Genomic DNA, 12,642 nt, shown 5'->3' on the forward strand with positions numbered 1-12,642 from the left:
ATATTATACAATGCAACTTATTTCAAGGTGTTTTTCAATTTTTCAATAAAAAAAACCTATATTTTAGTGTTGTCTGTGCAGTATGGAAATACTATATCAACGCTTCTCACAGCAAGTCCAAAAAATTACAGAAATAAATATTTAAAAGAAAAGGGGAATTTTGGAACGTCCAGTGAGCTACTTGTTAGTTCGAGTAACAGTGGACTTTGCTGATGTTGTAGAAGTTCTGATGATACCAACAATATTCTCAGGAAAGCGTGTTGTGGCATTATTTATCACGATAATATCATACTGTCGTATCGTCCACCCTTACTTTGTGCTAATCAGATCTTTTGAAAATGAGTTAGCGATGTCAGGAAGGCTTTCCTGCATAATAAAAGAAAAAAAAATCCCCATTTCCGCTCTGACCCTGTTGATGCTTTCGGCTGTGTCGGGGGCAGATGGCGAGTCTGCGCCACGTCTGGGCTCTCAGCTGGGGTTTTTGGACGGCCAGAGGGGTAGAGGGCGATGTTCTCAATGTCAGATCTGTCAGCTTTTCCCATAATACATCAGGGTGGGAGCGTGTTGTGTGGGCAGCTGGATGTGCTTCATGAGCAGAAGGTTGTGCCTCCGTATACACAAACGCACACTTCTTCTCAGAGTGTCATATGTTAATGCTTATTAATGTTAATCACATTTCTGGCGCACACCAACCATCATGCAGCATCCGCCCAAGTCTTATTAATGATTTCATAACGCTAACATGTCTCTAACATGCTCATAACTGCATCTAGAAATTAACCGTCATTTGTCACAGACTCAAAATGGAATCTGTCCTCTTGTGTTTTTCACGCCTTGAGCCAAGGAATTAGGCAAAAAATTTATTTTTATTGTATACCATATATTACAAGGGATATAAGTGTTTTTAATTTAAAAAACATGCGTAACACCCAACAGCGGTCAACTCACATGGACAAAATCTGTTTAAAAAGAAAAGCGCAAGTTCTTTGACAGCAATTTGCCAGTTTGAACAAAAGATTTAGAGTGACTGTCAAAAGAAGATTTTGCATATTATGCAAATTTAATTAAATTTGAAAGGATTTGGCTAAATTGTCGACTTTTTATGGCTTGAGCTAAGAAAATAGGACAAAAGTATAATGTATACCACATATTACAAGAAATATGCTAATTTTTAATTTCAAAAACATGATTAACTCCCCCAGTGGCTAATTCATATTCCTTTAACAAGAAATGAGCACATCCCGTGTTCAAAAACAGACAATCTTACAGAAATCAAACACGATGCAGCACAAACACTTTAAACACAGCTATTCAGTGCAGAGAAAAGCACTTCAGAATTAAACATGACACACAAGTTTGTCCCTCATCCACTCGATGACTCTCTCGACGTCTCGTCGGTATGAGCGCCACAATAATGAGAAACCGCACCTTGACTGCTGCTCCTCCTACAGCGCATTAATAACGTTTTCATCCTGAATGTATTCCATGTGACTAAACTCGAGTGCCTCCATTGTGGTTCTGAAGGTCAAGTCCTTCAGCAAAGAATCATTTTCTTATTTTCTTCTGCATTTAGTGGCATGAACAAAGCTTGTTTATATATAGTGCTCAAGAAATAAAAAATTATAGAGAGCTAAAATCCTTAAAAAACTTAGAATCAGTGTAAGTAACAGCTATGTCATTTTATAAAAATAATAGTTTTTAATTTAAACCATTTAAATGCTGAGCTTGCTCAACTTACACGTCATTAGGACTGAAAACGTTCAGCTGCTCTCATGTTCCCACTCAATAATTCATCCATTTAAACCCAATTCAATCAACAATCAATATTTATTCCCTTACCATCCTAAGCACTTGTAACATACAACCAGCCACTTCCTGTTCTGAGGGTAACCACGACAACAAATCAATATCGATTCGTCTACCAATTCCACCAATTCACCCAGACCTGAGGGAGCAGTTTAAAGCTGAAAACGTTCGACTGGTTCTGTTTGATATCACACGAGAGCCGCTTACAGTACCACAGTATATAAATGCTCAGATTACTGATTTGTGAAGTTGTGTGAAATGTTCACCTTGTGAGGTAGAAATGACCAAAGCAGGACCAGATTAGAAAAGAAAAAAAAAAAAACATCCTCCACATTTTACTGGTTTTGGATTCATTTTCATGTTTGAGAATGAAATCTAGATTTGCAAACCTTTGTAAATGCAATTCAGCTTTTCCTAAATTAATTTACTTCACTTAAAATAAAATGTCTGTCACAATACTCTAGATAAACATTTTCTAATACGACGATCTTCCGACATAAGGATAATATTTATGGTGGGAAATGTTGTCCAAACGCCCAACATGATTCTGCGATACCAGAGAAATTCAAACTGTGGAGCGAAGAAACGGCAGCCGGGCGCAGGTGATGTGCGAGATGGAAATCTCAAAAAATAAATATTTTACAGAGTGTATCAGACCTGCCAACCTTTAGACATTCTGCGCAGGAGCTCCGCATTATAAAATCAGAGTACGCTGCTTTGAGTTGTCCCTCAACAAGCAGAACTCGACGCCAACGGCATGGACGTGGACACGTTCACATCCAACAAGTCTAGTCCTTCTTATTACTAATTTATTTGCCAGAAATACCCTTAAAATATACCTCAAACAGGAAGGAAGCTATTGAGGAAAAACTCTTTCTTTCGGGCATCTGACCTTGCTGTGACTTTGACCCTGTACAATGATAATTCCACATAAATCCTACAAACATTCAACCAATCGTTCTTGAGATATCGCACTAACGAGAATCTCGGAAAGACGCACGGGCAGACAAAATGAAAATATAATGTCTTCTCCCCTAGTGGCAGAGGAATAAAAATACACCAAAAGCGTCTTCTTTTTTGTAATAAAAACAGCAGATGAACTAATTGACATGTGAATCAAGAACGACTGACATTTGCACAGGTGTTTTGAACTCTCTGATAGCCCCGCTCCTTCTCCCTCCATCTCACATTCTACTTCTTCTGGTATTTCAGGTCTGTTGTATTATAAAACTTATATTACATTCATAAGGTTTTATTTTATTTATTATTTTATTGCACAGTTTTCCTGGGCAAATGGAATGACTTGGGCTGTTTTGTATTCGTATACGCTGCAGTAGTTTAAGTATTGACAAGTTCTCAAAAAACTGGGAAAAGGGCCTCAAGGGGAAAAGATTTGAATGTCTTTTTTATAGTATCACTCTAAAAAACATTTCTAGCATTGTTATTTTTAAGAGTAGAGCTAACTCAGCAACCATAAACGTTAAAAAACAGCAGAAAAATAGCATAGTGCTAAATCTTTTTCTTAATATTTTGTTTATAGTCAGGTTGGAAGGCATCATAAACTCTTAGATGTGTACATTGCTGACATTAACGTCACCTCTAGTTTGATCTCTTGCTGAAAAAGAGAGAAAAGGACCGCCTTTCCTTCAGAGATGAACACACAGCCTATGCATGTGTGTTACTGGACAACGAAGTAAATTCCCGTGCTCTTATGTGCACACTGTCTGTGTATTCTGACCTGTGCTGCTCTGAATGGTCCGGACCGTGGTGGTGGTCCGTGGTGGTGATGCGGGCAGTAACGGTCCATCCTCGTCCTGCGAGCAGCCCTGATCGATGGCACGTACGTAGCTGTGACTCCGCATCCGGAAACATCCGGGAACCGGCAAGTCCAGAGCGTCCACTGCCTGAGACTCCATCTCGCTGAAGACGCTTTCACACACAGCCTCGATCTGACCGTTCACCTCCACCTCGCTCACCTTCAGGAGCAAGTATATATATAACAGAGAATAAATATTAATGATATGTGTATTATATCTTATCTAAGAAGAGGGGTTGTTCAGAGGTCATAAACCTGGCTAATGGTGCTCATAGCCCTCATGTAGCTCTCGTTGCGTGAGCGGTATTGAGGCGAGGCGAGAAGAGCTTTAGGATCCAGACTCTCCATACTTCTGTTGATGGAAACTTCGCTGACGGCTCGCAGATAGCTGTGACTCCTGATCTGCAGCTTCGGAGAGTGTTCTGTAGAAATACTGCAGAGAGACAGAGAGAGAACACACAGAGTCGAACCATCAGCCAAAACACATGAGGAGCCTCAGAAACAGTGAATGATTGAGTTAATGTTATCACTCCTGGCCAAATCACATATTAGTGTGCTAAATAATATGAGAAAATGATCCACTACCAGCTCTTATTGTATGTAGTGATAGAAATTCCTGCTCTTTTCAGTGAGTCAGATCATTTGACTCGGATCACCAATAAGAGTCGACGCTTTCAGTTCCTAACTTTCCTAACTATAACTGAAACTGTTTCAGAAAATCTTATGGAACCTTCTAAGTAACAAAATAACATTATTTTGCATTTCACTTTAAAATATTTATTTACATAATTGCTAAATCAGCAAGGAGCTATAAATATACATCAACAAATACAGAAAGCATGGAATAAAGTTATTTTAATATAAAAACCAGAAAAACATGAAAAAGTAGATTTCTGTAACATGGACCTTTAAATGAATTCGTTCAGGATTACAGACTGTATCTGCATAAAAACGTGTATGGTTATGTAAACAATTACTGTCCGAAATTCAGCAATCAGGCAACAATATGCACTAATGCTTGTCACGCTGCGTTTCATGATCCGCCGACAGTCTGATGTTTTATTTATAGAGCTGTGAATGGCAGCCATGAGCGGTCGCTCCAGCTGAGACGGTCCAGGCGTCAGATGTGCAAAGCGGATGTAGGAGAGTTTACAGAGCTTTGACTTCATCCACATTTAAAGCTGTGAAATCCCCAGTGAAAGGGACAGACAGATTGGGAGGATATGGGGGAGCTGCAGATTCCCCCCCCCCCCCCCCACCCCCCCCCCACCCCCCCTCATGGCACATGCTCAGTGTGGCATTGCCATGTTCACGTCACTTCCTCAGTGAGTGTGAACTGCGGGAACACACACTCGTGCTAAGGCCTGCATTACATCCAGAGCGAGAGAAAGAGTCGAGAAGAAATTCATTTAAGGCCACCCACACAGTTAACACACACATGCACACACGCACACACACACACACAATCACAGCTGACAGGCAGACACATCGCCTCCAGCTGCAGCAGCATCAGCATCGGGAGGCCAGACATCAGTGGAAGCCACACACACACACACACACACACACACACACACACACACACACACACACACACACACACACTCTGAAAGCGCTGCAAGCCATTCGCCCCCGCACAAGCCTCCTCTCTCTCTCTCTCTCTCTCTCTCTCTCCTTCCTGCAGATCAGCTTGTGTAATTTTGACAAAAAAAAGGATTTCCATTAAACATGATGTCACAAGAAAATCTCATTTCTCTCGCTTCATTAGCTGATTACCGATCCTGAGTCTCCAGGGTCAGCACTTTGTAACCTTATGTTCACACTAGCAGGTGACCTTCCTTGTGGGTGTGGCGTGTCCAACATTTTTTTTTGTTCCGAGGAGAAACGGTTTTAGCTATATAGCTTCTAAAGCTAACTAGTTAAACACAAATTAAATAGCACACTAATCAGTTTAAAAACTGTTTGTTACGTGCTCGGCTTTACACTACCTTCATCCTCAGGTTGGATTAGCAAAGCAAGCTAACTGTACTAGCTACGTACACATACCAGAAGCACCAACGATCTCTGCTACTTCCTGCCACGCCTTATTTTTCTTCGTAAAGTCTATACACACATTTAATGAAAGGTCGTATAGGACAGAACAAGATGAACTGTGTGACGAAACGTTGGGCCACAAGCACTATAGGATTGGTCCGAGGAATCAATCGAGACAGTTGTTCGGATTTGTCTCTTTACCGGGTCATACCCAATTTGCATAGAAATGATAAAATCTCTATTTAAATGTCGCTTTGACATTGAAGTCGCAGCTCTGTGTCTCGTAAACACAGTACGTAGAAAATGAACAGTTGTCTGTCACTTTGTCACTTGCTCACGTAAATGTATGGTAACAGTCAGAGGTAAACAAACAAATCTGTTTGGCTAATTACTCGATTATGGAATTGACGACTCCTCTGTTTGTGTAGCGTTTATAGAAAACTGTTCTCATTACACCAGATCCACTGTATATGCTTCACACCAATAATACTGCAAGCCAGCAAAAATCAATTCTGCTCCCACTGAGGATGCAGCGAGCTTTCCACCTGCAACAGCTCCGAAGTCAAAACAGGAAAAAAGTGCTTTCATGGTGTCAGTGCAGCAGTTTTAAAGAAAGCCCACGGCTAATTAAGAGTAATTACTCATAGACTCTACGGAACAGGCTGCATGATGTTAATTAAAACTGTGCGAATAAAGAAAGGAACCGTGGTTCTGCCGAGACTCTAATTGAAATTGGCACCGAGGGAGGTTCGCCTACAGAGCCTCGGCATTCCTGTTCCACACACTCGAGTCCACTTCTAATGATATACTCTTAGAGTGAAAAATAATCTTGTGCAAAAAAAAAAAAAAAATGTTATGAGCAATTTAGAATGAAAGGAGGAGGAGCCACCGCTGGTGAAGCAATGTGGGCGGGGTCAGGTAATGAGAAAAAATGTTAAGCAGAAATTTGTGTTGCGAAATATTATCCATCTTTTTTGTTTTTTTTGTCAGATGTTCCTTTATGTCATAGTCAAAATGGCAGAGAATTTGTCATGATTTATTGCTTCAAATATATCACTGTATCAGAGAAACATTCAAGATTAGAGAAACATCTCTAAATCTTTACAAAGCTTTAATGACTTAAAAAAAATCAGCGTGCATATTATGAGTTTATATTATTAAAATATTTGCGTATGAAGGCAGTCATTGCGCTAGCTAGACCCTAGCTAGAAGCGCAAACATGGCAATCAGCAGTAATCCTGCTTCAACTAGCTTACAGTATTTGAAGATATATGCATGTGTGTGTGTGTGTGTGTGTGTGTGTGTGTGTGTGTGTGTGTGTGTGAGAGATGCAGTGACTGCACTTACTTGAGCGTGGTCATCTCGGTGAGTGACGGCTGCGTGGCTTTGAGGTAGCTGGCTCGTCTCGCCTGCATCTTGGGCGACGGTTTGGGGCTTCCATCCGAGTCGCCGCTGTCGTCCTCGGCCATGGCTTTAACGTAACTTCCGCTGCGCATGCGCCTGCACGGGATGTCCTCTTCCTTGCCCATGGGGAAACCCCCCCACTCATCCTGAGGCACCTGCAGGGTCAGAGGTCACACACCATAACGTACAGCCTACAAAGTCTGTATACCAGCCTCGGTATGTCTTACGCCGTATCTCTCTCTCTCTCTCTCTCTCTCTCTCTCTCACACACACATGCACACACACACACACACACACACTCAAGATGCAAGTCAGCAAAAAAGACACACACACGCAAATTTATATATATTTCTGTATTTGGTTTCAAATTTTCAATTTTATACAGTCTGGATTTCCAGGAGCTTCTGGGCTTTATATTGTCTAAGAATTTTTTTTTTTTGTGGATTTAAAACATCAATTTATTATTCTATATAAAACAATTATAAAAATTCAAAATGAAACATTTAAAAAAAATTGTAATGTAAACACTTACATTTTTATATTTATATAATTTATATATATATTTGTATATTTTATATGTATGTTATTATTTGCCTTTTTATTTAATTTAATTTTATTTCTAAGTTATGATTTAAAAATTCTTGATCTTGTATTTAATTAATATTCATCATCATATTATAATATATGTAGTATATATTTTGCCATTCTTTGTCATTCGTTTGTATTTTGATTTTAGATTATTTACTTATTTTTTTTATAATTAAAGCTGCCTAAAGTTAAAGTACAAAAGTTAAAAACTATAATATAAAATAAAATTATATTCTTATAATTTATATATTTTGTGTGTTTTTTTGCCAGATATTTCACTTTAAGTAAGTAATAATACTAAATATTACTCCCATATTAAAAAAATAATCTCAGTGACATTTCAGATATAATTGAATTTTACTGGTAAAAGTTGATGAAATATAATGATCATTGTTAAAAAAAATATTCAAATTTCACAATGTATTATTTTTTATTTTAGAAGTATAGTAGTAGAGTACACTTTTTAGAGAATGTAGGCTTTTATTCTAGTAGAAATGTACTGGTGAAATGAAGCCATCCATGCCATTTTCACACACACACACACACACACACACAGCACAGTGGGCAGAGATAATTAATGAGGCTGCCGGTGTGAGCTCGCATGATTGGGCTAACGATGCCTCCCTGTGTATCACAACATCTGTCTCGACTCCACTTGCTCACACAAACTCAGATCAGCTCCATTAGATAATCCACATGTTCAGCATCACACATTTATAACAATTCACACAATCTGACCTTAACGCAGTATTCTGAAAGCTTAAAGAGACAGTTTGACCAAAAAGTTACATTTATGTACATAATTTCCAAGTAAATCAGCTGAGACATGGTTGTTCTCGGGCTAATGTGTGTGTGTGTGTGTGTGTGTGTGTGTGTGTGTGTGTGTAGACACATGTAACACATAGAATTTTTTTTCTCCCTGATTTCTCACACAGCACAGAGCGAAAAATCCCACGTTAAAGAATTCCTCTGCCACAGTGTGAATCAGCGCAGAGCTACCGTTGCCATGGAAACGGAGGGCCCTGGCGTCACAGCGGGTATAAAAGGCAGTTAGTGATAAAACCAATGTGCCCACACACACACACACACACACACACACACACACGTGTATATTTCTTAAAGACGCTGCTGTGGAGCTGATTGGACATGTCACAACAACTGGTTTTTTAAGGTCATGTGACAAACAACCCTGTCTACTTTCGATCCAAACATCTCACAGAAAGCTTCAAGATATAAAAATCTGATGGTACTAAGACTTCAAGGCATGATGTTCACAAAAATATTTGACTAAACACTAGTACACCAGTAAGCGATGATTGGCTGTGGCAGACAGGTTCAAATTGTGAGTCAGCAAGTTTACAGCCATTGTGAGCAATCATTCACCTCTGCTAGCATCGTACTTAGCTAGCTCATGACTTAGCTAGTTCGGTTTGGTCTACAATACGACTCTGAAATGATCGTGTCATGTGTAGTCCCTGTAGACCGTAAGTTTGATGAGATATGAAATCACTTTGACATATGCTAGATTTTTGTGAAGCTCTTCCACAAATGCTGCCTTCTTTGACTTTCCAAAACACACTAGGAGTTTTTCCTTAGAGTCTGAGCACTACACACCCAACTGAGCTGAAATCCACAGTACAGGCTCCCAGCATGCCAACCTGCTCTGACTTCCTGCCTCATTTAGGGGAATAAAAGATCCTGTCGAACGTCACAGCATCCAATTCCGCTCATTACAGCTGTCCGAGATACGCTTCTGGATGTTTCTCTGGAATACCCTTTGGTATTTTTCACAACATGCTTCCAAGATGTGCTAAAGTGCTATGCTTAAACGCCTGCCTTAAAAGGTCACGAGTGATAAAAATGGAGGTTCCTTTTTAGTCCACACATTTTTATAGAGTTAAACTGCTAGGGCAAAATGATCATGTTTTTGTGGATATCCTCACATCTTCAGAAGTTCTCTCTCTCTCCCTCTCTCTCTCTCTCTCACTTTTTACACACACATACATACAATTCGAGCAAGATCTTAAGAAGTCCTAACAGCTGTTAGACACGCTATCAAAACATCATTACGGATAATTTGGCAGCAGGATCATCCAGCGCTCGAGTGGGATTAACCGCCTCGCTCAAAAGCGAAGTGCTATCCCGCATCCCGCAATCTGCAACTGTTCAGAAAAAAACCCCTGAACATTCATTCACAGTTACTATGGCAACTGGGGTTCTGAATTTAGCACATCCAAAATAAAAAAAAAGATACAAGTTATTCTTTGCAATTTCCGAGCATGAGAGAGAACATGGCAGAAATCCTCTCTTCAGAAGGAGGAGGACGTGTGACTGAGAGGCTGTGAATCACAGTCAATCACTCGTAATGCATCTCTGTGCGTCTAGTCTGTTAAAGCTTCGTTTTTTTAAAGTGTTCTTTATTACAGATGGATCAGGTTGCTATATTACATTTGTGATTAAATTTATGAAGCATGCTTGGGCATGGAAAAAGGCGCTATATACATTTATATAATTTTCATTTTTATTGCTAAAATTACAAACCATACAACTGACAATGAGGCCACATTTTTTTAAATTTTTTTTTACAAGGACTGACACACACATAGGCCACGGCTCCTAAGAGAACAATAGGCACAGATGCCTTTACTGGGACAAAAAGGAAAAGAGACCACACTTCCTTTATCAGAACTGACCATGCCTCCTTCAATAAGACTGACAAACACAGGCCACGCCACTTTCTCTGAGACTGACAGGCCCATAAGCCACACCTCTTTCACTAGGACTTACAGATACACAGGCCACAACTCTTTCTGTGAGAATGTCGGGCCCATATGCCACACCTCTTTCACTAAGATTGACAGACACAAAGGCCACACCTTGCTGACTGACACTGACTGGCACAGAGGCCACGCGTCCTTTGAGAATATCAAGCACAGAGGACACACTTCCTTCACTAGGATTGACAGGCCATGCCTCCTTCACTGCAATGGAGGCACAGAAGCCACACCTTCTCTACTGGAATTGAGGCACAGAAGTCACACCTCCTTCCCTGAAACCGATAAACATACAAGCTACACCTCCTTCACTGGAATTGGAGGCACAAAGGCCACATCTCCTTCACTGGGTCTTTATTTATTACCATGAACTTCAGTTTTTGTACTGTAACAGCGAGTAACAGCGAGGTTAGCGTCAGTGCATGTCAAGGTGGCATTTATTTCCCCCTTCACAATGCTGCTGTGATAATTACTGCAGGTCTCGTGTTTAATGACCCTTTAATGACAGACATTTATTACCCAGAAACTTTCCTCAGTTTTTTATTAGCATCTCATATTTTTGGTGTGCATAGTGTAAACTACTGCAGGTCTTGTGTGTAATGACCCTTTAAAGACAATTATTACCCCAAATGTCTATTAATATTTCATTGTACAAGTCGCAGTTCATCATTTGCAGCATATTAGCATTTCGTATGTATCATTCGTGACCATGTTATTAGCCTAGCAGGGTGTATAAGATGATGAATTGTTATACTATATTGTTTATGTTAGTTAAATATGCATTCATATTTTTAGTATCTGCTGTATAGTATATTAAAATTGGTTCGTTTTGGACACTGTGTATCCAGCTATCATGTCCCGATTCTGAGCAACAGACAGCTTAAGGGCAGAGCTTAACTTATGTTCGATTAGCTGATTGCAACGTTGATATACCTTAAATTAATACTAGACTTTAAAAACAGGAGGCAAGTTCACTGGCAAGCTAGATAACATTTGCTAGCAAGCTAAATGTTTTAGTTACATCTTACAATCTTGTTTTGTGACTGGTTGATCAAATTGTAACCTAAGCTCCGCCCCTTGTTGACCCAGGGATGCCTGTCACTCAATCCCAGGATGTGCTCTCCGGGCAACTGGTGCCTATATGATGTGGTAAGACTCGAACCCGAAAGCTGGGCTATTTGAATAATTAAACATGTGATGCAACCCACCATCAGCACTCTGCTCTCTTTCTGAAGTGCTTTTATGCAGATTTAAATAATTGAACGTGTGATGAAACGAAGGCTCCCACATCTTCCTTGGAAACGAAACAGTCAATGCTTAACTCGGGATCTGAAATCCTCAGACGCTCACGTTGTCACTTGAGACCCAAACCAATCAAAACTACATTTCATTTAATTTAATCACACATCAAACAGACTTACAGATCCATCTCATGTCCTTTCTTTATTTTACACATGCACACACATTAGACCTGTCACAATTATGACATTTTCAGTCATTGTTGTTTAAACATCAATAATCTAGGGCTTGACTTTTCTTTTCACTTCATGCCGCATTAATAAGGAAGCGTAATGGCCCATTCACATATGAAGTGACTACACGTTATTATGAGGAGCCACAAATTTCAGAAATTGAGACAGCTACCAAAAATAAAATAATGTGTCACTGATGTATGACAATGTCTGTCATGACATGAATGCTATCCTGAGTGCGTTTTCTGCATGAAAAAAAAAGATCTAAATAGACCTTTATAGTAGTGTTGTATACATGTATTGAACATATAAATAAGCAAAATCTCTGTCTAGACTGTAAAAAATTTTGCAAAGGGAAGACAATCTTGATCAACTCAAATATTTGCGATTACTCAGTGATGTTATAATTGTGACAGTTCTAATACACACCACCTCAATAATGCATAAATGATAGAAAGGATTGGTAAAAAAATTATAGAGAAAGAGATGAAATACTAAAGGTTCAGAGGTTAATTAAAATACCAGAAATAATACATGATCATCTAACTAGAAAGTAAGGCGGCTAGTGGTTTGCACTTACTTCTCAGCAGAACTCAAATCAAAGCTGGAGCCTCTCTCCAGGAGAAAGCAGGAGGAGAGGAGGAGGAAGAGGATGTGACGGTGGTGGTGGTGAGGGTGAAAGTGAAGGTAGGTGAGGTAAGCATGGGGGTGCAGGGGGGAAATTATTAATAAAAGGTGCTGGAATTTTTTT

At 39.6% G+C, this 12,642-nt stretch overlaps 1 protein-coding gene across 3 annotated transcripts in view; it reads right to left on the reverse strand.

Annotated features, from left to right (window-relative positions):
* dlgap1a (discs, large (Drosophila) homolog-associated protein 1a) overlaps positions 1–12,642 on the reverse strand; it is a 73,192-nt gene that overhangs the window by 13,801 nt on the left and 46,749 nt on the right. For all 3 annotated transcript variants that reach the window (XM_026941414.3, XM_026941413.3, XM_034297693.2), the window contains exons 3-5: positions 7,001–7,212; positions 3,878–4,055; positions 3,545–3,782 (exon numbers count right to left, since the gene is read on the reverse strand). In XM_026941414.3, the coding sequence (XP_026797215.1) occupies positions 3,545–3,782; positions 3,878–4,055; positions 7,001–7,212 (628 nt within the window). The remainder of the gene's footprint in view (positions 1–3,544; positions 3,783–3,877; positions 4,056–7,000; positions 7,213–12,642) is intronic.

This window comes from Pangasianodon hypophthalmus, chromosome 21 (genome assembly GCF_027358585.1).
Source record: "Pangasianodon hypophthalmus isolate fPanHyp1 chromosome 21, fPanHyp1.pri, whole genome shotgun sequence".
NCBI lineage: Eukaryota > Metazoa > Chordata > Actinopteri > Siluriformes > Pangasiidae > Pangasianodon > Pangasianodon hypophthalmus.